The sequence below is a fragment of the Chiroxiphia lanceolata genome, chromosome 3 (assembly GCF_009829145.1).
Source record: "Chiroxiphia lanceolata isolate bChiLan1 chromosome 3, bChiLan1.pri, whole genome shotgun sequence".
Classification (NCBI taxonomy): domain Eukaryota; kingdom Metazoa; phylum Chordata; class Aves; order Passeriformes; family Pipridae; genus Chiroxiphia; species Chiroxiphia lanceolata.
Genome location: NC_045639.1, coordinates 49,130,198 through 49,155,669, shown reverse-complemented (window position 1 = coordinate 49,155,669; position 25,472 = coordinate 49,130,198). Strand labels below are relative to the sequence as shown.

The following is a 25,472-nucleotide window of genomic DNA, read 5'->3' as shown; positions in this document are numbered from 1 at the left end:
CTGACCATTTTTCACCATGTACGTTTTGGTGTAGCATAAAATAACAATAGAGTCTTGATTTTATGCCAATGAATGCTGTTTAAATGGCTAAGTAAAATAGCTGTTGTGGAGAGTAGAAATAAATGATTGGTAATCACCAGTCAAGGCCTACAAAGGCATGTGCAGCTTAATGTATGCTTTGAGGAAAAAGAGCGATTGATGAAATGCTATCAGCAAAGTTTAAATATATTATTCAGCATAACAGAGATGAACAACAACCAGAAGCTTGCAAGCAGATTAGGCAGTATAGCTTCAGTAAAAATTCAATAGATAAATATAGAGCAATGCAGAAGAAAAAAATTATGACCTCTTTGCTAATTGTTGCAACTTGGGTTGTAGTTGAGTAGGTAGGTGTAGAGCTCAGTATAATGTATCACCTTAGTGTTCAGTGCTAGTCAAACCAAATCAAAGGTAAACAGTTATCCTGGAAGTATTGGAGAACAAAACAGGATCGTTAAACCACTGTGTAAGTCCACAGTGTGCATTATACTGTGCTCTGAATTCAGAAAAAGTGTGTCACACAAATGAACAATATTTGTGTGGGAAGACCCCAGGTCTTCACACACTGTGAAACTAGTTTCATTTTCTAACAGTTTTTAAGCACCTCCTTATTGATGTAGCATAAAATAATATAGCCTTGATTGTATGCTGATGAATGTATTCCTTTTAAGCACTTCTAGCAACTTAATCATGTTTAAAATCCACCTGTTTAACAGAAATAGTTGATTTTTTTTTTAATTGCTTGTACTTATGTATTTGAACACTTGTCAGTATCCATCTAAAGTGAACTCCATGCAGCAACATTCCAAGATGAGGTTTCTTGTTCTTCCCACTGATAAGCAAATTCTTGTGTTGATGGAGTTGTGCACAAGGTTTTACACAAATAAGAGACATGACCTCTGAATCCCTGCATTTTATTTTTATATATTTGTTTTCCTCTATGTACTCATTCCATTAATATCCTTCTAGAGATGGTTTTGAGATTTTGTGGTAGGCATTCCATCTCAAGTTATGGCAAGCATAGCATAGATGCAGTAAGGAATCTAAAAAAAAAAAAAGGGCGACAAAATATTTAATGTGGAATCATAAAATCATTGAATCACTTAGGTTGGAAAAGAACTTTAAGATCATTGAGTCCAACCTATAACCCAGCACGGCCAAGTCCATCACTAAACCATGTCCCTAAGTGCCTCATTTACACATCTTTTAAATACTTCTAGGGATAGTTACTAAACCATTTCCCTGCGCAGCCTGTTCCAAAGCTTGACAACCCTTTTGGTGAAGAAATTTTTCCTGATATCCCATCTAACCCTCCCCTGGTGCAACTTGAAGCTACTTCCTCTTGTTCAGTTACTTGGGAGAACAGGCTGACCCCTACCTCACTACACTGTCCTTTCAGGTAATTGTAGAGAATACTGTGGCCCCCCCCTTGTCTGCCTTTTCTCCAGGCTAAACAATCCCAGCTAACTCAGTTGCTTCTCATAAGACTTGTGCTCCAGACTCTTCACCACCTTTATTACCCTGCTGTGGACATGCTCCAGCATCTCTGTATCTTTCTTGTAGTGAGGGACCCAAAATTGAATGCAGTAACCTCACCATATCCTTGTAGTCCTCTGGAGTTGTGAGCCGCTTGTTCCAAGAGTCATAACCTCTCTTTTTTCCCTGAGTTCCAGCCAAAGCTCCCTGTGCAGCCAGGCTGGTCTTCCCTGCTACCTTATCTTTTGGCACAGGGGGACAGCCTGCTCCTGTACCTTAAGATTTCATTCTTTAAGAATGTCCAGCCCCTTTGCCTTTCAGGACTGCCTCCTGAGGGACTCCGTTAACCACACTCCTAAACAGGCCAAAGTCTGCCCTCTTGAAGTCCAAGGTAGCAGTTCTGATGGCACCCCTCCTTACTTCTCCAAGAACCAAAAACTATCATTTCATGATCGCCATGCCCAAGACGGCCTCCAGTCATCACATCACCTGCCAGCCCTTCTTTGTTCATGAACAATGCATCCAGCAGGACACCTTCCCTAGATGGTTCAGTCACTGTGCAGAATATGGAGAAGCTTCATGAGTTAGCAGAATTAATTAGTAGAGTTAACTACTTTTTTGAGGAAATTGTTTGCAGAGATTTATTTTGTTTGCTTTAATAAATAGCTGTTTTTATAATAGCTTGTATCCCATATCTGCCATATAATATTGCATGCTGCTTGTAGCTTCAGTGAACACAGAGACATAAATTATTTAAAGATCCAGCAAACTGCTTTCTTAATATGAAAAAACCCATAGTCTTTATAATTAAAATAAAAAAAAGGGAGACTAAAATGACTGTTTAATTGCTGTTTGTTCTAGTGAATGGTAAATGGTTTGGGTTTTGTTTTCCCAGTGTTTACAGTGTCATGGAGCTATAGTAGCTGGCAATGTCATATTACATAACATTTGCCTTCAATTTTCTTAAGAAGAATAAATTCTTTGTATAAAGATGGTTTTGGTATTTGTATGTGTTATTTACTACCAAATGCAAAGCAACAAGTTTTCCATTAATCTGGAATAATGGGGAAAAAGATTACGTTTTCATTGATGCAGGTACAGCCATCTGGAAATGGAAAAATCCTTCTTCAGGTGCAATAGCAGAACTGTAATTCAGTCATTGAAGGAATTAAGTAGAGTACTTGAAAAGTGTCAGAGAAACTGAATTTTTAGATAGTACAATACATCTGTTTCTCAATATAAAAAAGACTAAGATGAAACCTGTGTCTTTGAATTACATTTTGAAATGATTGAAAGCATAGTTATATATTCACTGTTAAATAAGTAACTGAGAGAAGGGTAAACTTCCCTAGCATCCTTTAAAAAATCACTGTGGTACATAGAACCATTTAATCAGGGAAAAAAAGTCTTTGAAATAATGAACAAAACAAGAAAGGTGTGGACAAAAAAATACCCAATTGTATGAAAAAAAAATTGCTCTAAAGTATATTGTAGTCTTTACTCCCCTGTAAAATTCTGGATTGACTTAGTTTATATAGAAATCAATTTATTATGCTTAAAACTGTGAGATTTGAGAACTGTGATTTTAGCAAGTATAATGATAGGTGTCATTGTAGATTGAATTCATTGATTGAAGTTATACTTTGCAATCATTCTAATTTTCTGCTATTTTCCTAAAGTGAGGGATGTGTGTTAGAGGATGCCTTTGAATGGTTTCTTTAATATATAAAGCTGAGTGCTTTGCTTGGTGCTTTTCATTTGGCCATAATATTAATAACCCCGCATGTGTACTCTGATTGCCTGGTTTACACTGCAAGTCTTATATGTATATAGTTTTCATGACTATATATAAACTCAATGTCTTTCAGAATTCTCTTTTCCCTTGTGAAGCACTGGAATTGTTTCTTTGATTTCAAAGGATTAGGGGAAAGCACTGATGGCTGCCATACTTAGGCACACCATTTTGTTCTTCACCTTCACCATCCATTTGAATGAAAGAGTGCTTTTTTTTTTCATGAAAGAGTCTATTAGCAGCTCCCAAACGTTATTTTAAGATTAAGTTCTCTACTGTTTGTGCCAGGTACCTCTCTTCTTTGCTAGCCCAAGACATAGGAATTATAATTTCATTTAATTGTACCTGTCATTAGCTGTTTTATTAGGGTTTTTAAGGTCACTTTAAGGTCACTTTATGCTGGAAATGATGGCTCTGACTTGCTTCCAATTTTTTTTTTTTTTTTTAGAAAAATTTTGCAAGGTGACTTTGTCTCCAGTGCTAGCTAGGGTTAGTATCTTTCTGTAATTTTTTGGTACCAGTGTTTTTAATTTGAGAACTAAAACACTGTTAAAACTTGTCCTCTAAGTCTTTTGTTCTCTCACTTTATGTCAGTTTCCTAGAATGCTGACCTTTGAATTTTTCATGAATTTTTGTTCTGCAGTGCTTAAGTTCTTTGTATGCCCATATATCCAAATACATAAGCACAAAGTCTTCTTTCCTAGAGGGTAGAAAAGAAGGGTAGGCCTTCTGTCCTAAAGGGTGCATACTTCTCTTGAAGTGGATTTTTAATTTCCGAAGTATGCCTTGTCTGAATTTTTACAATGATGCAAGTAGTGAGAATTAAGTGTTGTCCTACTGCTACAATTTTCTTATCCAGATGGATAACTTAAGTTTAACATGAAAGCTCTCTGAAGAGAATCTCCTGTATTGCTTTTTAAAATGTGTTATTTTATAAAGAAAGACTTTATTTCATAAAAAATTAATGACAAATGCTTGACAACTCACTATGGTTTTCTCCTTTCTGTAAGGTCATTGACCCATATTAATATTTAAATGTGAAATGTGAGATATTTGTGATTCCGTACTAGTTGAAAATGTTTAGTGGAAGGTCTTTACCAAATAAATAAGATCTGGTTATTCTATACCTAAATTCTAAAGAAAGAGCTTTTCTGATTATGTATACATCTGTGATCGCCACAGCACACTGCAATTAACTTTCAGCTGTCCTGGTTTCAGCTGAGATAGAGTTAGTTTTGCTCCTAGTAGCTGGTACAGTGCTATGTGTTTGGGTTCAGTGTGAGAATAATGTTTGTAACACAATTATGTGTTACTTGTTGCTGAGTAATGGTTACCCCAGGTCAAGGACTTTTTCCGCAGTTTCAGTCCTTGCTCTTCCAGTGAGGAGATGCAAAAGACGCCAGGAGGGAGCTTGGCCAGGACAGCTGACCTGAACTGGCCGAAGGGATATTCCATACCATAGAACATCATACTCAGTTTATAAACTGGTGAGAGTTGGCTGGGAACCACCAGTCACTACTTGGGGATGGGCTGGGCATCAGTCAGTGGGTAGCGAGCAATTGTATTGTGCATCACTTGTGTTTCTTGGGTTTTGTTAATCCCTCTCTTTTTCATTGCTCTTACTATTATTACTGTTGTTATTATTTTACATAGTTTTACTTTATTTCAGTTATTAATCTGTAAAGCAGTGCTCATTGTTTACTACTGCTGCTAGCTGAGTTAGGTGCAGTCATGGCATATGTTTAAATGACATTTTGCTTTGCTTGCTTTCATCCGTTAACTAAATATGTTGCAGCAAAATTTACTGGAATGTTGTCCCAATTTGATTGATAATGAGCATCTTGAATTATTTGGTGTATGCAGATGAGCTGGAGGAAGATGAGGAAGAATCCGACATGGAACTAGAGCGACAAAATATTGAAGAGCTTTATGACTTTGTAAGACACACCCATCAGCAGGATATCCAGTTACTTAGAAAGGACGTGCAGCATCCTGCATTAATTCCCATTCTGAGGCCATACCAAAGTGAGGCTGTGAATTGGATGCTTCACCGAGAGAACCACACAAACGCTCCAAGCAGTGGCAAGTATATGGATCTGGAAAACGTGCATAATTGAGGAAAGTGTAATTGTATTGTCAGCAGTAATGTTTTCTTGCTGTTTGATTAGAAGTTTTGTTAATTATTTCTTTACTATTTCCATACAAGCTGTTGTTTGTTTAGTACACTAAATGATAAGCTAGGTCTTGCTGAACAACAGTTGATGTACCTTGTTGGTCATGAAGCTCTGTGGAGGTAGACTTCAGCTTTTTGTCTCTAAATGTCACAATAAGGCTGAACAATTCTAAACAGTGTGCTGTTTATAGAGAAACCTCACAATAGTAACATGAACACTTTCTTTGTAGAAAATGCACTGCACTTCTTATGGCGAGAGGTGATCACTCTGGATGGAGTAAAAATCTACTATAATCCATTCACTGGCTGGTATGTTTTTATAGTTACTCTTTCTGAGGACACCTCAGGGTTGTACTTTGTGAAAACCTCATTGGTAACTTTATCCTGAAGGATATAAGATAATCAATATCTTGTGTTTCAGTTAGCAACTAAAGAATTAGAACAGTGATATCTTTATTTTGAAAAAAAAGGACAAATTGGAATATATAGTGCACAGGTAAATATGTAAATCTCAAGTTGAAGACGTAATTCTTTTTTTTTTTTTTTAAATTGCAATAAATTTGTGGTTTAATGTTAACATTAGGGCATTGGAGACTTTGACCTTCTTATCCACTGTGTTTAAAGTCTAAAGGAAGGGGGCAGTATAATGCTTTTTATTAAAACCGGGTATTGCATTACTAAATCTGTTTCTTTTTTCTTGTTAATCTGGTTAGAATATAACCTTTTGATTGCTAGTTTGCATTCTGTTTTTCCCCTATATAACTGTCAGATCTGTGATATGTGAATATAAAAATATTTCAATTTTTTGAGACTAATATTATGATATGCCAAGGTTAGCAGGGCAAGGCCTGTTAGGAGGTAAAACAATTCTAAAAATTTTGGCATACATATTTGTCTTTTTCAGGTTTATACATCCAAAAAGCTTTTTAACATTTCTTAATCTCATGTAAACTAAACAAAGATAATGCCCCACCCTACAAACTTTGCCTTGCTAAAGCTGTGCTGCATGTTCCTGAACATGTGCTTCTGTCACACCATTCTGTAGTTATTGACTTTCATTTGGGAATGCACTTGAATTTTAGTATTATCCGTGAATACCCAACTGCTGGACCCCAGTGGCCTGGAGGTATTTTGGCAGATGAGATGGGTCTTGGAAAAACAGTAGAAGTGTTGGCTCTTATTCTGAATCATACTGGACCAGATATTAAACAAGATGATCTGACATTACCTGAGGTAAGGAAACTAGGATGAAAGTTATTATGAAAAAAGTGCTTTTCAGAATTAATGCAAATACACTTCTCTTGAGTTTAGTGCTTTCTGGTTTGTAGAACTCTGTATTTAAAACTGTATTGCAAGGACAATTTTTTTGGTGGCATAAATGGTGGAATAGTTTGCATGAGAAGCAGTTGATAGTTTGCCATTGTTCAAGGGTGTTGTCAGGCAACTGCACTGCTTATATAGTTTACACAGGCTTCAGGAGTCTATAAATATGTTAGTTTACTATGTTGGATGTCATTCTCTCCTTCACTTCTTTGTATTGATGAGTATCAAACATCCATTAGACATATGTTCTATGCTAAAATAGGGACAATTTGCACTCAGTAAATAAAGATTTCTGCTCTCCCTCTATTTCGTATAATAAATGGGCTTATTTAGCAACAGTTTTCCATCTTTTCACTTTCCTCATCACTCATACTGTAAAAACTTAGCACACTCACTGAAACCAAAAATTCTTTCTGAAGGAAAAGAACTGTTATTCTTAAGTAAACTCTTACCACTTCATGGGTTCCATACCTTTGAATTCATGGCAGCCTGTTTCATTTTACATCTATTCATAAAGATCTCCTTTCTGCTTGTAATTTTATCAGTTAAAAATACTCAATTCTCTGAGAGAATAAGATAATTCTTAAATGTATAAGAGAGTCAGCACTGAGGAGTGTGAAGAGGGGAGTATAAGCACTAATGCATGTGGACATCTACTGACAGCAGTAACTAAAAACCATAACTTTTGGAAAGCTGGAGTTAGTGGAACTGTTTCATGATACAAGTAGTTGGGACAGACATCTTAGCTAATATTTTGGGACCTTTAAAAGCAAAATTATATGACATTGCCTGTGGTTGAAAGTTAGTATTCCATTAATCCAGAAGGCCTCTCGTCATTTGTATTTTTCTTGTCTTCAAATATAAAATGTCTTTGTATGATGTCCTAAAAAAACCCCAAACAAAAGTAAAACCAGAAGTGCTTTATTCCACTAGAGACTTTTTGGATGACTCCTGGGTTGTGTAAGCCAATGATAGAGTTACTCCAATTATTTCAACTCTCTGTAGGGTTCAAACAGTATCTGGAATTTCATTGCAGTTACTTTTTAAGAATCCTACAGAGCAACTAATTAGACAGGGCAGAGTGAAGTGTCAATGGATATAGCTATAAAACAGTAATAGAAATATTGGCATTGTGTTTTTTCCCCGCTTTGAGATTCTTCTTTATATGCCAGTTTTTGAGTATACATTCCCTTGGATTGACTCACTATTCCTGCATCACTCATAATAGAGTAAAATTGAGGAGGACAACTCTAAAAAGAAAAACATACTTTTTGTACAACTAACTAGGGCTTTTCCTCTGTATTGTTTACCTCTTTTTTTGTTTCTTACTATATATTAAATATATATTTTCCTCCCTCATCAGTAACCTAGATCACTTAACAGCTATAGATTAATGCAACTTAATTCCGAAGCAGTGAAGGACCCCAAAAGGCTTGCAGGGCTGCTCTTTCTGTTCTCACTGTAGGTGCTGAACACCATTTGCCAAGAAACTGATGAATGAGGTGTCATTCTGTACATTAAAAATGAGCTATCTAAGCAAATTGGTGAGATCAGAACATATATCTGTAGCAGCTCATGCTTATTTTCAAATGTGAAAACATTAACGAAGGTCAGAGTGACTGTGAAGAGATGTGAGCTAATAACTATTTAATGTTCTCTGCTTTAGGGTAAGCTTGTGAACTTCTTTGTTCCACCTCAACCTTTAGAAGGAAATAAAAAGAAAAAACCAAAGGAAATGGAGCCTAAATTGAAGGAAAAAATACAATATCCCAGTAAGTATTTCTGATGACTTTTAAAATACATTTTACTTTTGGCATTAAGTCTTATATTGGCCACTGACTATGAGCTCAAGGTTACTCTTCACTTCTTCAGAATGAAATGATTCTTTTGCTGGGCGCTGTCATGTGAGATTGCATGCTACAAACAAGTGATTCACAGTTAAAAGTAAGTTAGCAACTCAGAACTCTGAGCTACAGAGCTCCATATAACTAAAGGTCTTTGTAAAAGAGTTTATGCATTTAACTGAAATACACTATCTTTTTTACGCCTCAGTAAGAAAATGGAGTGACTTATTTCTATTACTGTCAAATATTGCCTTGGATTCACTGCAAAATAGCAATTTGCAGAGCTGCCTCAAGTCGAGCATTGTCAAAACTGCTGTCTGTCTTTGTTTAGCATTTTTTTAGATGAACACTATGTTTAGAGTTCCCTTAATATGCATTCTCTGAGGTAACTTTCATTTTATCTGAACTGTAAGTTGTTTTGCTTTGATTCTACATACAGGCTTACGAGTGATGATATTAACAGCTGTAAAAGAAATGAATGTGAAGAAAGGAGCATCCATCGTTGCAATATTTAAGTACATCAGTGCTATTTATAGGTATGACACACAGAGAAATAGACGGCTTCTCAAAAGAACTCTAGAAAAACTAATTGCAGAACATGTAGTAGAGCAAGTCAAAGGACATGGTCTGGCTGGGTCTTTCAAGCTGGGAAAGAATTACAAGGAACAGAAGAAGCGAGAAAGAACCAAAGAGCAGGTAAAATGTACTGCCACAGTTACATCAATGTTGCAAAGACAGATCTTTTTTCTACTGATTGCATGCTAGTTGGAGCTGTGTTGTGTGTGTGCACTAGTTCAGTGATGCTAACTTACTGGTAAAAATGAAGAAAACGGCAGCATTTGCTTTGACATTCATGAGTAAAGAAGCAGAAGTCATACACAGATCAAATTTGATGTTAAAGTATTAACTACATCTGTCATAAATCTTGTAAAATAGTGGCACTGGAAGTTGCATTGTTACTGTGAAGGTGTTTTTTAAACACTGATAAACATTAACCAAATCCTCAAACTGGAAATTGATACAAAACTGTAATATCTATGTCCTGATGTGTTTATATGTTTTTATAAAAAAAAAAAAAAAAAAAGATGAGAAGGTAATTTGGGTTGGAAGAGCCCTTAAAAATCATCTATTTTCCAACCCCTCCTGCCATGGAGACACCTTCCACTGGACCAGGTTGCCCAAAGCCTCATCCAACCTGGCCTGGAACACTTTCAGGGACTTCTCTGTGGAAACTGTTCCAGTGTCTTGCCACCCTCACAGTAAATAATTTCTTCCTAGTATCTAATCTAAACCTACTGTCTTTCAGATTAAAACTATTCCCCCTTATCCTGTCACTACACACTCCTGTAAATAGTCCCTTCATGTACTGGAAGGTTGAAATTAGGTCACCCTGTAGCCTTTTCTTCTTCAGGCTGAACAATCCCAATTTTCTTAGCCTTTCTTCATTGGGAGAGGTGCTCCATCCCTCTAATCATCTTGGTGGCCCTTTTCTGGATTTGCTCCAACAGGTCTATGACCTTCTTATGTTGGGGTTCCCAGAGCTGGATGTAGTACTCTATGTGAGGTCTCACCTGAGTGGAGTGCTTTTAACTCAGCCCAGGATACGTTTGGCTTTCTGGGCTGTGGGTGCATGTTGGCAGCTCATGTCAAGCCTCTCATCCACCAGCACCTGCAAGTCCTTCTACCTCGGGCTGCTCTCGATCTGTTCATCCCCCAACCTGTACTGATACTGGGGGTTATCCCAACCCACGCACAGTAACTTGCACTTGATCTTGTTAACCTTCATGAGGTTCCCATGGACCCACTTCTCGAACTTGTCCAGGTCCCTCCAGATGGCATCCTGCCCTTCAGGTGTGCCACTACTCAGCTTGGTGTCATCTGCATGTTTGCTGAGGGTACACTAGATCCCTTTGTCTATGTCATTAATGGAAATATTAAATAGCAGTGGTAGACATTAAACAGCACTGGACAATTCTGTATGTAAAGTCTGACATTCTTGGTTAATTTTACTTTGTAGGTAGCAAAGACTTCAGAAAATACTCAGAAGAAGCAGCTGACTGATGCTAAAACTCAAACCAAAGAATCAAAAAATAGTGGTATCACATCTGAACACATCTGTAAAACTGCTTCACGGGTGGATATTGCCATGGAAGAACATGATTATTGTACACCTAGCAAAAATAACAAGAAATCTGAACCAGATCATGAGAACTCTGTAAAAGAAAATAATGTTAAGCAGGAAACTGTCATCCCAAAATCTCCTGATTTGCACGGCAGCCTCCTTGTCTCCAGTGACATGAGTAGTCATCCTGATTTTGATGTTTCTAAAACTACAGCTGATGTCCAGCAGGAAATCCCAAAGGTCCCGTCCTCACATTCCCAAGAACATGGTGACAGTAGTGTACAACATACCAGTTCTGTATTTCCATTTAATACCTCTGAATATCGTTTTGAATGCATCTGTGGTGAGCTTGGATTGGCCGACTACAAAGCTCGTGTGCAGTGCCTGAAATGCTACTTATGGCAGCATGCAGAATGTGTAAACTACAAAGAGGAGAACCTGAAGAGCAGGCCCTTCTACTGTCCCCATTGCCTTGTGGCAATGAAACCAGTTCCCACAGGAGCGACTCTGATAATTTCTCCGAGTTCTATTTGTCATCAGTGGGTAGATGAGATCAATAGGCATGTAAGATCATCTTCTCTTCGCGTTCTGGTAAGATTATATAGCTTCATGTTCTGGAGAGTTATTTTATCAAAGCTTAGGGCTTCCTGTCAGACATTCTGCGTTACTTGAAGTTCAGAGGTCTCTTTGTCCTCTGTGTTAGAATTCTGCATTTCCTGCTGTAGATCTGTGCTTTGGCATCACATGGTTCATTGGTGTCCCAGAAAGAATGTCTGCAATTAGTTTTTAACTTTTTTCCTTTGTAGTTGGTCACTGGGAGCTAATACAGTGGACTAGGTATCTATAGAAAATGGAAGCAAATTTTGAGCAGTTGCAACAACGAGTGATCTCTGAGAGGGAAGGCTGTTTGAAAGATCACCAAGGAACTTGAAAAGGCCTGACTGGAGGTGTTTTGAGTGTTGTCTCACTGTACACTTGCACCTAAGCAGCTCTCTGACTGTTGCTTCTCGTTTTGTTCTGGCTAAAAAATGTTTCAGTAGGTAAAGAGCGTAGTTTTGCATTTCTGGTTCTTGGGCTTTATGAAAGAAGTCTTGTGTCTTGGTGTTTACTGAAAACAACACCCTTACAACTTGGGCATTGCCTCTGTAACATCTGCTATATTTATTTGGAGACCATGTATTATCCTTTTACTTTATTTCTAATAGCCCTGTCACTAAAATAAACCTTATTATACTTACAGTAAATAAGGCTATACAGGATTTTTTAATATATAGTTATCACAGTATTCAAGGGTAGCCATTGTCTTTTACTACCAATGTAGTCAAGTTTTGTCCTTCATATTTTTAGTAGTCAAGAACCCTTGTAATGATCTAGTGCTTTAAAAACCATAGATCCCATGTGTTTTGAATAAAATAACAGTAGTAGTAGGTTGATATAACTTTGTATTCAGGGATATATCTTGTACCTTTAGCTGTTATGCATAGATGCCCACTGTATAAATGAATTCTAGGCCTCCAGTGCCATATGTGTGATCAGTCTTATTAGATTTAGTGCATAAATGTGTAAAACTCACATGGTTTTTCTAGGGCCCAGTCCGAATTTTATACCAGCTTGGATGAAAATTGTCAGAAATAGATTTACATGGTAACAGTAAAATAGTTTAAATACTGACTGTCACTACTTGAAACTGTGTGACACCTTAGATTCTAAGTGATTGTTTTCATTTTCCTTTAACTGCCAACTGTAAGCAAGACTTCTTTTCAGTGTTGCTTCAAAGTGAAAATTTGGGGAGTTATTTTCTCTAGAGGTAAAATGAAGGTAGTGGAGGTGTTTAAAAATGTGGAGATGGGAAACTGTTTTTTTTAAATATGTTAACAGCTTTTGCATTGCATGTGAAGTGTGCTTTTTACTCTTCTAACTGCCTACAACCCGTGGGAAATTCTAATGGGTTTATGTAATAAACAAGAAATTAAAATTCATCGGTAGGTCTTGCTTTGTGGCAGGTTGTCTTTTCCTGCTGCTGTGAAAACAACCAAACCTTGGCCAAGTTATAAACCTCCAGAAAATCTGTTAATAAATACTTGAAGAAATCATTAGACTTTGACAGCTATTTATTTCTTCTTGTTTGCTTCAGTGAGCATGCTCCTTTTGGTTTGTTTGTTTCTTTTTTCTTCCCCTCCCACCCTCCCTTCTCTCTCTTTTTTTTCATGTATAATGACCTGGTTGCACATGCTTTGTTGTTCCACTCTGGGGTTGAAAAGAAGGAACTTCTCTGCAGGTGTTTCTTTCAATTGACAGAAACACCATTGCCTTATGCACAAATGTAGAGAAAGATTATTACTGGAAGAAAAGGTATGATTAACAGTGAAGTCATGTGCTGATCATTAAGGGGTAAAGAGCAGTTATTTTTTGTATGCTTCTGAAAGGTTTTGGCTTAAAATTATGAGGGAGATAAGAAAAGTACTTCTGATAAGAGAACAAATGTCAGTATGAAAGGTTTATAAAAATATTCTGTTGGTGCACACGGATCGTATCTTACTAGGGTATTCTTTTCATCTCTAAGTCTCCACAGAAATCCTTTTGTAGATAAAACTTTACTCAGAGTATCATTTCTAATTATTATATATTTTGATGCATATCTCTGTCTTTGCCTAATCATCCATTAAATTTTTGTGGCAATGGGAAGAAAGGTAATGCATCTACAGTAAAGGAGAAAAGAAAACTAGACACGTAACTTACATAATGATGTGCCATACAGCATTACAGAATACTTAATCTTCAAACACATAACAACAAATTACAACAACTAACTGTTGAAGAAAATAACGAAGTCCTCTCTTCTTCAAAGGAGAAAAAAGTGTTTTACAATGTTATAAATAATTATACATAAAAATTTTGCATCAGTGACTGTATTGTATTTATTATTATGCTACTTAGATGTATTTCCCACCATGCTAGTGTATGAGTACAGATTTTATGAATGGTTTCATATTAATGAGCAACACTGCTAGAAGCATGCATATACTAAACTGTACTGATATTTTGGCATTTTTGTTAAAGTATCTCTGATGTTTTCTTCTTTGCTATTGTGCAATTGAATATAAATCTACGTAGGTGTATCAAGGTGTGAAGAAGCATGGCTTTTTGCAGCCACACATGTTGGCAGAGCAGGAGGTGGTTATCACCACGTATGATGTCCTGCGCACTGAACTGAACTATGTGGACATCCCCCACAGCAACAGCGAAGACGGGCGCCGCTTCAGGAACCAGAAGCGGTACATGGCCATCCCAAGCCCCTTAGTAGCAGTGGAGTGGTGGAGGATCTGCCTCGATGAAGCACAAATGGTTGAATGCACTACTGCAAAGGTATGACAGTCCTGGTCGTGTGTTTATTTAACTTGAAAAGGTTTTGAGAAGTTTATTGTTAATAATACAGTAGATTTCTTCTCCCCCTCTTAATGTTCAGTGCACTCAAGTAATTTGTCCTTGTCACTTGTTCTGTAGGAGTGAATTTTCTGTTGGAGATATTTACTATTAAATGGTTCTCCTGTTGGAATTCTGGCAGACTGTGAAGTTTATCCAGCTCAAAAAATACTTAACATATAATCTATACTGACAGTTTAAAGAACTAGATCATTGTGTTGTGTACAGTGTTTGATAGCTTCAAACAAGACACTAGCCTGTTCAGTGGTATGATTCAGAGGCATAGACATGTCCTTTGGGTCTAGAAGCTAAAATAGTCAGCAGTCTGTCTGCAAACTCAAGAGATACAGTCTGCAGGGGGAGATTATTTTAATTAGTGTCCGTCCAGTCTTTTTACCCAAGACAGAAAGACAAAAATGCTGCTTATATAATGGCTTATGGCCTTTAATTTTTATTTTTTTTTAAACATACATTTTCTTTTGCTATCTGTTTGGCATCTGTGAACTCTTAATTGCACTTGGTTACTCAGAAGAGGACATGGCTTTTATCAGTTCTCAATTACCTTCAAGAAAGCTCCAAAATTTTATATACATTTTCATAATATATTATACTGATGCTGCTTCTAATCTGCTAATGTTACATACTGAAAAGATGTTCAGACTTCTCAAAAATAAGCTCCACGTGTTGTCAGACTGTGTTCTACTCTTTGTTTTCCATTTCCTACCATTGGTTCTATTTCCTTTTACTAGGCTGCTGAAATGGCACTCCGTTTAAGTGGAATCAATCGCTGGTGTGTCAGTGGTACTCCTGTGCAGCGAGGATTAGAAGGTGAGATTTTATGTAGTGGTGTCATCTGTGGGATTTCCCTATGCTGATAATTAGGTAGTGCTTTGAAGCAGTTAAAACATCTGCTTGTTTTACTTTGAATTGATTAGGTACTCTGATTTGGTAAGCCATAAACTTTAAGCATGTAATAAAGCCATCAATACTTTTATCAATATAAAAATTGCAGAGCTGAAATCTTTTTGTCTCCCTTAGTTAGACAGATACTTTGGACAGCAGAGAAGCTGTGTGTCCAACAGCTGATTCAAGTCTGTTCTTCAGTGTTCACTTAGAGTGGGTAAATATTAACCCTTCTCTATTGCAGCTATAGGTAGTCTGCTCTGGTTACAGAATCCTTTAAGCTGTCAAATACAGCAAGCAAAGCTGTATTTGCTTTTTGCATAGCCCCGTATGAGCTACTGTGGGCATCAACTGCCATGAATATAAATTCTGGAAATCATGCTAAAGCTTATGAAACTGTCTTAAGTCCTTATGTAAGGACTTAATGAATTGAGATGTGTGAAGTAGGTAGCTGTATGTTAGCAGGTGTCATTTATTTTGTCATTTTTGTGAGGTACTCAGTTTCTGTAGACAGGCTTCAGAGAGATAGAAAAAAGAAAGGGAACTGATTAACTTCTCTGTCTCCCTGTTCTCTGATTGATTTAGGAATATACAGTACATGCTGAGACAGTGAGTTTTAAAGCGGATAAATCAGTGTAAGCATTTGTGGACTGTTATATGGATACCGAATTACTAAAGTCAATATTGTAGATTAATTCCTTATGGAATTGTGAATTAAATTTATAAATACACACTATAGTTGTGAGAAGATGTAGTTAATAAGTCAAACCCTGTAGAAGGAACTGATAGATTTTATTGTCATGGTTAATTTCTTCAAGTCCTTATGTGTGATAGTCTTGATTTAATAAATATCTGAAATGTCGTATTGTGCATAATACGTATTGACAGTCTCTCAGGCTATGTTAAGGCAGCCCCCATCACTTAGGGGATGAAAGCTGCTGACTCATTTCAGTCTGTGACACTGCTGCTGTAATACAGTTGAATAGGACCTCTGGGTAAACACTTGCTTCTTGCATAGAAATGATTCCCAGGATTTTTCTTCCCCTGGTCTATGATGTATTTGGTGAATGTCGTGATGCTTTCAGCTGAATACAAAATTACCATAAACCTAACAGAAAAAGGAATGTAGCCACCAGATCTTTAGGAACTACAAGGTACCATCACATATCTCTGTTTTGGCACTGTCCGCTTGCAGCATTTAAATGTGTGCTTCTGTATTTTTCTGGTGAGATTTAGGCACAAGTTTAAAGTCAGAATGTCCTTAAATTTCATTCCAAAAAGTGATGGATTTCTGAATTAGGCAGAATTAGCAATTAAATTGTATTCTCTCAGTTATCAAGAAAGCAAAGTGTCTTTTGTTACTTCTTTATGTCTTAGCAGAGAAGTGAAAGTCTTCTGAATTGCAGCCCCTTCTAGATGGTGGGCAGCAAACAGTTGGTGCACAGCAGGCTGTGAAGTAATGATACTGAGCAATGTTGTTTTAGAAAATCCTGGCAGGCCCTGTTAACCATATGCAGTCATGTAATTTCTGCCTCTTGCCTCTGCTCTGAATAGGTTTAAATTTGTCGCTTTTTTCTGCTAAACTTGAAATTGGGAAAGTGTCTCACAAATAGCTATATTCTTGCAAGTTATGTGGAAATCAACAGCTAGCTAAAGGAGAGAACCCCCACCTTCTTCTACCCAGTCCCTTGCCTAAAATTAAATATTTTGATGAGGAAATGACTGGAAAAGAAATGCAGAAGATAATGACCAGAAGGTCATTATGCCTGGTAGCCTTTGTATGAAAGTTAATTTTTTGGAGGCATATTGTGAAGTGTTAAAACACAAACACTGTACTAAAACACTTTCTTTTCTTGGCAGATCTGTATGGATTAGTCCTTTTTCTTGGAGTTGATCCTTACTGGGTCAAACATTGGTGGGACCAACTTTTATATCGACCTTATTGTAGGAAAAATCCCCGGCCTCTTTACAGTCTAATTGCGAAGATAATGTGGAGATCAGCAAAGAAGGATGTGATTGACCAAGTAAATAAGAGTTTTGAGTTTTAAAATTCGTAAACATTATTTATCAATAGTTTTATTTGCAAAATTACTTATTTTCTTCTTTAATTGCAGATTCAAATACCCCCTCAGACAGAAAATATACACTGGCTTCACTTCTCTCCTGTGGAGAGACACTTCTATCATCGCCAGCATGAGGTGTGCTGCCAGGATGCATTGGCAAAACTCAGGAAGATTTCAGACTGGACTCTTAAGCTTAGCAGCCTAGATAGAAGGACTGTGACTTCCATACTATACCCATTGCTACGGCTGAGGCAGGCCTGCTGTCATCCACAAGCTGTTCGGGGAGAGTTCTTGCCATTACAGAAAAGGTGAATTTCTGTTGTTTCTTAAATGGCCTGCTTTATCCAGAGGAAAACTCTGATTGCCCCCAGCAGTGCAAGATCTTGCACAGTACTCATCTCAAGCCTAATTTTAGGCTTCTTTAATTAAATGTGCAAATATGGTACACTAAGCTAATCTGATCTCAGAAGACAAATGGGTACAGTAGAGTTGTTAGTGTAACTCTTGTGTTAAAGAACATAGTATCGAGAGGCAATTTGATTTTCCAGTAGTATTTTAACCTTGCGATGTTGATGGATACTGGGGTGTTCCAGGTGACAGATTAAAGGTGAAACAAACCAGATTCTTCTTCAGTTTCAAATAAGCCCACTGATTTTCTTTTGTCTCTTACAAAGCTCGTGTTCATGAATGAGAAAAATGGACAAAATGAGTCAACAGAATAGAATAATTATTTAGTTCAGAGAAAATGTTAACGTGAGGTTGCAGAATTTTTAAATGTAGATCCAAACTTGAAAGTTGTACAAACACTTTTTTCCTTTTTTTTTTTTTTTTTGCATGCTTTCAAGATCATCATCTTCGCAAGTGCCCTCCAAGTATCAGTTTGGTCTCAGCATTTGTTGGACCAAAAGCATGTTGCTAGCCCTATTGCAAAATGTAGCTGCTACACTTTCAATCAATTAGAGGGAGGCTGTGAAAGAACAGGCTGTTTCCATTCCAGACTCTGAGAGCACTGACTGTTTTTTTTTTAAGCTACAGGCAGAGAAGAGCTTAAACTTTTAGCACTGCCAGTGTTATTTCTGCTGTGTCCTAGTCTTGTTCATCCATTCTATTCCATCTCTTTCTATGCTTTATGAAGTTTTGTGTCTTACTCCTTCCCTCTTCTCATACAGGGCATCTGTGGTGCCTAAGCACCTGAAACTGGCTTTGCACCTGCTTCAGCAGAGATGAATAGTTAGATGCTGTGCTTGTAGCACTTTCTGTCGAACAGTCTGCTAGTGTGGAAACAAGGACTCAAACATAGGAGAAATCGGTATTTCCACCCATACAAGATTGTTTGCATTAAAATGAGCCAGTGTAGTATAAATGAAATGTATAAACTGAGCAGAATATGCTGGGCACTTCTTAGTCCTGTGTTGATTTTGGTAGAATGGTTGCACAGTGACAGCTGCATAGTAACTGTGGTGGAAAAACCAGCAATGAGAATTAAATCTTTCTTAAGAAAGCACCATTTCCATATCTTTTTTGTGAACCAAACTTGACTGCAGCAGTAGACATTCCCAGATCAGAGAGAAGATTTGACTCCTGGCTTTGGTTATATGTATGAAAATAATGAAGAAATTCACTGCTAGGGTTCTCCTAGTTTAACTGAGTAAAAAAGCTCTTCTTTTTGTCTTAATTGGTAGTCTCAGGCTGTGTATCAAATTGCATATTTTATATTTACATCCTTCTGCTTTTTTAATTTTTCTTAAAATTGCTGTTGGTTCTGAAAATAAAAGGTAAGTAGCAATGGTGGAAGTATCAGTGTATGCAGGTGCTATGTGTATTTGCCATTACCTCTGCAGAATATACAAATAGTGATTATATTGATTTAAAACCTGCTCTGGTATAACACTGTAGCATAAAGCCAAAAATGAGTTGCTGCAACTGGAACTATGTTGCAAAAGAGGGTAAAATAAAGCCTAGGAAAGTGTATCCTTCCAGCATAATTTGGGCACAGTCTGCGCAGGAGTTACATCACCTCTTAACTCTGTTCCACAGTGCTAAATGCCAAATAGTAAATGCTTCTCTAAAGGTGAATGAGACTGAGGAGCAGAGTTTCAGGGGAGAAGGGTAGCGTCTGGTCTAACAGCAGTAGCTGGTCATAGAAGCAGCCTCAGGTCATCTGTTGCAGGCTGTTGCTGCTGTTCACTCTCCTGTCTCTATCAGTCCTCTTTCTGCTTAGATTCTTTGTCCCGTGGCCTTACTCCAGCCTATCCTTCATGCTTCCTTCTTGCTTCTTTTTCATTTCTGTTCCTACTTCGCTCTCTTCCCTCTCCATTTCCTGTATTTTTTATTAAGTTAATTTTCTTCTGACTAAATTCCTTTCCTAATTTATAAAAATGACAAAAGTAGAAAAAGAAGTTTAAAATTGTTTTTGCTAATTTTCCCTGTTTTCATTTCACACATTTTTCCTCTTTACATTGATACGTCATGTGCTTTACGTGTTTAGATTGGTAGCAGAGGGTAGAAATGTAGTCTCTCATAGCTGTTTTCATCTGAACAGCTTTTGGCAAAATGAGGTCTGATTTCTCGTGTTTCTAGTTCACACTGTAACAGAAAGAGCAAAATATTTTTCCTCGTGAAAGATTATTTTACCTAGTTCTAATTTTCTTCTTGCTTATTTCTTTCTGTTCTTAGGGGATGTCAACCTCTCAACACAGTGAAGTTAGGGGAAAGCTCTAGCAGAAAGCAAGGCTGACAGCTAGGGTTTTTTTAATAAGTAAATAAATATCAAAAAAACCATTGTACAGGATGTTGGATGCATGTAACCATCTTTTATGCTGCACAGCATGACAGTTTTATTTCTGTAGTATTGTGATTTTGTTTCAGATTTGAACCATTTGTTCTCCTTTTCAGCACCATGACCATGGAGGAACTGTTAGCATCTCTGCAAAAGAAATGTCGAACGGAGTGTGAAGAAGCTCACCGACAGCTAGTGTGTGCTCTTAATGGCTTAGCTGGTATCCATATCATTAAAGGTAAGATTGGATGACTGTAGTACATCTGTGTGTACTGGGAGGATAAAAGAAGCTATACTTGTGTGTTTGTACTTAACCTGCTTTTGTTTTATCAGTACTGCTTTCTGGGCTTACTTGTACCCCCCTGCCATGCAAACTGCTATGCTGGCTGTGGAATCTCTTCCCTGCTGCCTGCTCTACAGCTCTGTCAATGTAGATTTTGTCTGAATTATGAGGAAAAAAAACCTCTGAATGGGAAGCAAAAATAACTGTATTAATCTTGAGTGTCATTAAACAAAATGAAAATAAATTGAAGTTACTTAGTTATGAATGTGAAAAAATGCCTCTTTTCCAAGTTCTTCTAAAGTTGACAAGCTGTTTTCCAGCTCATGTTAAAATCTTCCTTCAGAGAGGAAAACCCACAAACTGCTTTTTCTGTTACTTGCCTTACAGAAAGACTACATTCTCTGATCTGTAGTTAGTAATTATTAGGTTTGAAATACTTCATTATGATTGCAGAATGTAGATAAGTGTTTCAGATGGAATTAAGTGCTTAAAAAGATTTATTTATAGATGAAACACTTCTAAAATACACTAGAAGCAAAAATTAAGCTTGGCTTATTTGAGAAGCAGATCAATGACAATTTCATCTGGTGAGAAACAAAAGCAGGACTGAGGCAGAGTTCTGGTCTGTAACTCCCTCCCCAGTGTTAGTATTACACTCAGTCTTCTTTATCAGTGAGAAGGAAGCACACCTTACACATACATGAAGCCACAAATTTATTCTTCCTATAGTTGAAATCTTATAGGTCTAACTGTTATTAGTCCAGATCTAATTCTTACAGGCAAAAAAAGAGTAACAATCGCACTTATGTGTTTATACTGCTTGTCCTGCTTTTATGCTCACCTTTCTACTTAGGCCCTTCTGGGTCCTGAAGTCAGTGGTTTCATAGAGGTGGTGGCAGTGCTATCAACTAGTTGTCACTACCTTCATCAGGAGGAATAAGATGTTTGTGTTGACAGTTTCTTCCTCACACAAGGATCATTTTTATGTTTGCTAGCGCACGTTCGCATCTTTCTCTTTCTTCACTGGTCTGCAGCTCCGTGAAAAGACCAAATTTAGTGTACATAATGCCTTTTATGAATGTTACATACTCTTTCTTTGTTCTCTTTGTTGCCCCTAAAACCAGTTTTGTCCAGCTCTAAGCCTGCATTTCTTTGACTGTGGGTGAGTTGTTTATAGCCATGGCTTTCTTATTCACTGCCAAGCCTGTGCACCATCTCTTAGCATCCCATGGCTGTACCCTACACTGCATCCTATATCTTTACTTCTCAAGACCTCTCCAATTGTTACTAGGCCTGTATTTCCTTACACTACATCATTGTGTTAGTTGTAAATATCTCATTCTACATGGAATAACTGCTTGTTACTGCTATCTATGTAAAACTGGGTTTGTACCACAGAAAGATAAACAAAAGTTAAAAAAAAAATTAAAAATTAGCCACAGACACCTACCAAATGACAGAAATTGCTATCCCAGCTAGACTGAGTAAAAGGTCTGGGTCAATCGAAATTCAAAGAAGGCCTGACAAGCTTCAAGCTTGAGGCCTTGCAAATTCAGCACATAGCTTTTCGCCTATTACTAGTAAGGACAATTCTATACTGCAGGACTACACTGCAGTTCTATACTGCAGGACCCTTACAACTGGCAATACTTTCAATGTAAGAAGCAACAAATTTTGTTGACATAATATTTTCATGCTTCCAGATATGGAGGAAGATGATGGTTTTTTTACTCTGTTATGTGTCTATTCATTTCTTGTCCCTGTCCTTCGCCATGTTTTAAGAGTCTCTAAGACTATTACTGCTAAGTAAATTTTCATCAATTGAGAAAAGAAAATTAAAATTTTTTTTCCCTGCTTTTCCATATGCAGTTTCAATTTTGTTTTTCTTTTTTAATTTATGTAATCTATTTTCTGAGAAGTGATTGTGATGTTGGTAGCTTACATCAGAAGTTATGCTCCTTGCATGTACCTAATCATTTCTGCATTTCTGAAGTGTTATACAACTTTCATTGTTTTCACTGGAGCAGTGAATAATGTATTTGCAGTGCAAATTTAGCAATGCATCATTGCAGTGAGTTGTAGAGGATTTTTTTTTTTAGTGCAACATGTGAGATTTTTTGGACTTATGCAACCATGAATACATATTTTAAGATTGAGAGGTCTACAGATCTTGCACTCACAAAAGATATTTAATTTGGAAATTGCTTAGTTTTTGTAGAATATAATACTCTGCCTTTTACCATTGTTTTTGGGTGGTGGGAGGGGTGTGGAATAGAAAAGATTTTCTTGAAGACAAGCACTTGTTATACAGACTCTCTGTAAACATCTTAGTATGTTTCAAGTGATGTAACTTGTTACATCAAGGTCAGTCATGGCTGCTTGTATATTTTAAAACCAACACAATATGTGTATGTTTTTGTTACTCTTTTTTTAATCAGGAGAATATGCATTGGCTGCGGAGCTATACAGAGAAGTATTAAGATCATCTGAAGAGCACAAAGAAAAGCTCAAAACAGATTCCTTGCAAGTGAGTGAGCACTGAAATGTAAAAAGATGTAGTTAAGAACTGGAATACTTTAGATTTAACTTAACAGGTCAGTCTTTTTTTCTTCACAGTGGTGTGCTGAATTATCATTTCAGCGTGCTGTCATGATCACAGTCTTTAGATAGGAATCTGTCCAGTGATTTAGATAGCAATCTGTCCAGTGATTTAGGTAGGAATTGGTCCAGTGACCTTCATGTTTCCTTTCTTTTTTTTTAAAGGAAGAAAGATGCTATATTTCTAAAAACTTGCTTGTGAGTCTTCATGATGTCCCTGAAGCAGTGTGTGATCTCCACCTGCTGTTCTGCAATAAACTTAACAAGCTGAATTCCTAGACTTGTGCATATGACTGTGACTGCTCACATTAATGGTGCTACATTGCATTCTGCAAATACAGGATGCTGGGTTTGCTCTGAGAGTGATATTAATGTGCCAAATGATAGAGAATAATAAAATTGTTGCACTGCAGAAGATAAAAAGGCATCAAAGCATAAAAAAGAATCAAAGTGAATTTTCTCTTCAGACATTTGTCTTCATGTATTTTGAATACTATATTAAAAATACGAACATATTTTATTGGTAATAAAAGCAGTGGTTATCTAAGTAATGTCTTCAGATTTCTTCAAGAAATATCAGTTCTAAATTGGCCAAGATTCTCTTAACAAGATATTTAAAATGTTAATGATAGATAAATAAGAAGTGATCAGTTGTCTCTTTGCTTGCTTTGCTAAATAAATTATTGTTTGATTATCTTGCATGTGGTCATCTGATGTCTCTGTTATGCTTCTTTGATTTTTCCTTCTCTTTGTGACTTCCTGGTGGCTTTTTTCTCTTATCATAGCCATATTAGCATAAACTTGTTAAGATACTTACAACAGGGTTGTTAATTAAACTGTTTTACTGGATTATACAATCTAATAAAGCTTCCCCCCCCCCCCTCAAAATACATGCTACCTAATAATTGCTTTGTTAATAAAACTTCTGTTGAATGCTTCTCAGTTGTGTAGGTTTAGCTCTTAAGGATAACGGAAAACCACTCTGGCCATTCCTCTTCAGTGGTTAAGATAGTAATAGGACAAAGATAGAGTCAGTCCAGGAGGTGAGAGGGGTACAAGTTCAGATATAGTGGAGGTTATTAATACGAGTCTGTGGGAGCTGGTAGAGGTCTGGTTTGGGATACGCAGGGTGAACCTAGGGAAGAGGAACAGAGTTGCCTTGTATTAATAATCAAGTTTATTTTTCCTAAAAATAAACAAAAAAGTCATGTTTTATTCAGTCATTTATTTCAGAATAGTGAAAATATGACAAATGAGGCTCTTGGGATCTGGTATTTTCCTTAAACTTTATTTTACTGTAGATGGGCTAAGTGAATTGTTTCCTTAGAATATTCTAAAAGACATTTACAAAAGAATGTGCTCTGAAATAAATAGTTTGTCTTCCATAATAGTCAAGGGCTGTTTTAATTAGTAGGGTGAGTATGGGAGAGTATTTGATGACCTGGTATCAAACTTGCTGCTGATTTACTTTTGAGATGTTGAAAGTCTTTAATTTCTTATTGTTTCCTGTCTCAGTAAAATGAGGAAAAGAATGTTTCTTTTCTTTATAAGGTGCTTCCAGATTAACAGAGAAAAAATAAATCTAATTTTAAATGCATGCTAATTTCTTGCTGTAAACTTTCATTGCTGTTCAAGCTTTTCCTGTCACAGATGTTGCAATGGATTTTTTTCATGATTGCTGTTGACTTTGTGTATATTTAGAGACTTCATTCTACACATAATTTGATGGAATTGTTGGCAAAGCACCCAGGAATTCCCCCAACTTTGCGTGATAGCCGACTTGCAGAAGAGGTAAGCAGAATTTGTTTTTATATAAATACATTTTGAAGAGCACATTTTTATTTTTTGTCCTAAAGTATTTTCTCTAACTAAGGAAATAACATTAAATGGCTTTAAAGGTAACTGTGTACATTTCCCTTCAACTTGGTAAAATCATGAGTTGTTTAGAGTATGAGATGAGAGCAGAAATGTCCAGTAAAATACTCCTGTTCCGAATGCTTAGTGGCCTCTGTTATGTTGTGTATTTTACGGAGCTTTTAATAATTTTTCTCTCTAAAATGTTGCTTCCCTGTCCCCACAATGTTCCTATGAAAATCACTTACATAGATGTTAATGATAAAGAATGTATCATCCTGAATTCTTCTGAGTCCTTTATTTCCTCCCACTTTCTTTAGCTTTCCTCATTTTTAACTGCAAATAGTCAGAGTTTTCTCTAGGTGAAGTTTTTTATTTTTCTTAGGCCAGATGAGCAAGTCACTGTGTATCATTTCCTGTGTTCATTAGCCTGTTTGACTATATCCTTAATCTTAACTGGGAAATATCCAGCAAAATAGTGGGATTACTCTTCCTGACTGGTTACTTGTAGTGGAAATATGGACCCCATTTGGAAAGGAATGTCTATTGTGGCATTATTTGGGTTGAAAGGGACTTGGGATGTCACTAGCTGAATCTCCCCCTCAGAGTAGGGTCAACATTGATTTCTGACCAGGTATCTCAGGGCTTTATCCAGTTGGGCTATTAAAATCTCCAAGGAAAGAGATATCACAGCTGAGTAACCTGTTCAGTACTTCATAATTCTCATAGTAGGGAAAAGAATTCACACAGAACGTCCTATTTCAATTTATAGCAGTTGTCATCATCATGGCTAAGCTTTG

At 36.9% G+C, this 25,472-nt stretch overlaps 1 protein-coding gene across 5 annotated transcripts in view; it reads left to right on the top strand.

Annotated features, from left to right (window-relative positions):
- SHPRH (SNF2 histone linker PHD RING helicase) overlaps nt 1-25,472 on the top strand; it is a 55,400-nt gene that overhangs the window by 5,178 nt on the left and 24,750 nt on the right. For 3 of the 5 annotated variants that reach the window (XM_032682910.1, XM_032682909.1, XM_032682911.1), the window contains 13 exons: nt 5,171-5,389; nt 5,711-5,789; nt 6,563-6,713; nt 8,470-8,575; nt 9,087-9,343; nt 10,665-11,360; nt 13,884-14,135; nt 14,942-15,020; nt 16,956-17,119; nt 17,210-17,466; nt 20,054-20,175; nt 22,659-22,747; nt 24,520-24,609. In XM_032682910.1, the coding sequence (XP_032538801.1) occupies nt 5,171-5,389; nt 5,711-5,789; nt 6,563-6,713; nt 8,470-8,575; nt 9,087-9,343; nt 10,665-11,360; nt 13,884-14,135; nt 14,942-15,020; nt 16,956-17,119; nt 17,210-17,466; nt 20,054-20,175; nt 22,659-22,747; nt 24,520-24,609 (2,561 nt within the window). Of the gene's footprint in view, nt 1-4,545; nt 4,795-5,170; nt 5,390-5,710; nt 5,790-6,562; nt 6,714-8,469; nt 8,576-8,688; nt 8,748-9,086; nt 9,344-10,664; nt 11,361-13,883; nt 14,136-14,941; nt 15,021-16,955; nt 17,120-17,209; nt 17,467-20,053; nt 20,176-22,658; nt 22,748-24,519; nt 24,610-25,472 lie in introns of those variants that run through there. The other 2 variants (XM_032682913.1, XM_032682914.1) reach the window with 2 other exon arrangements.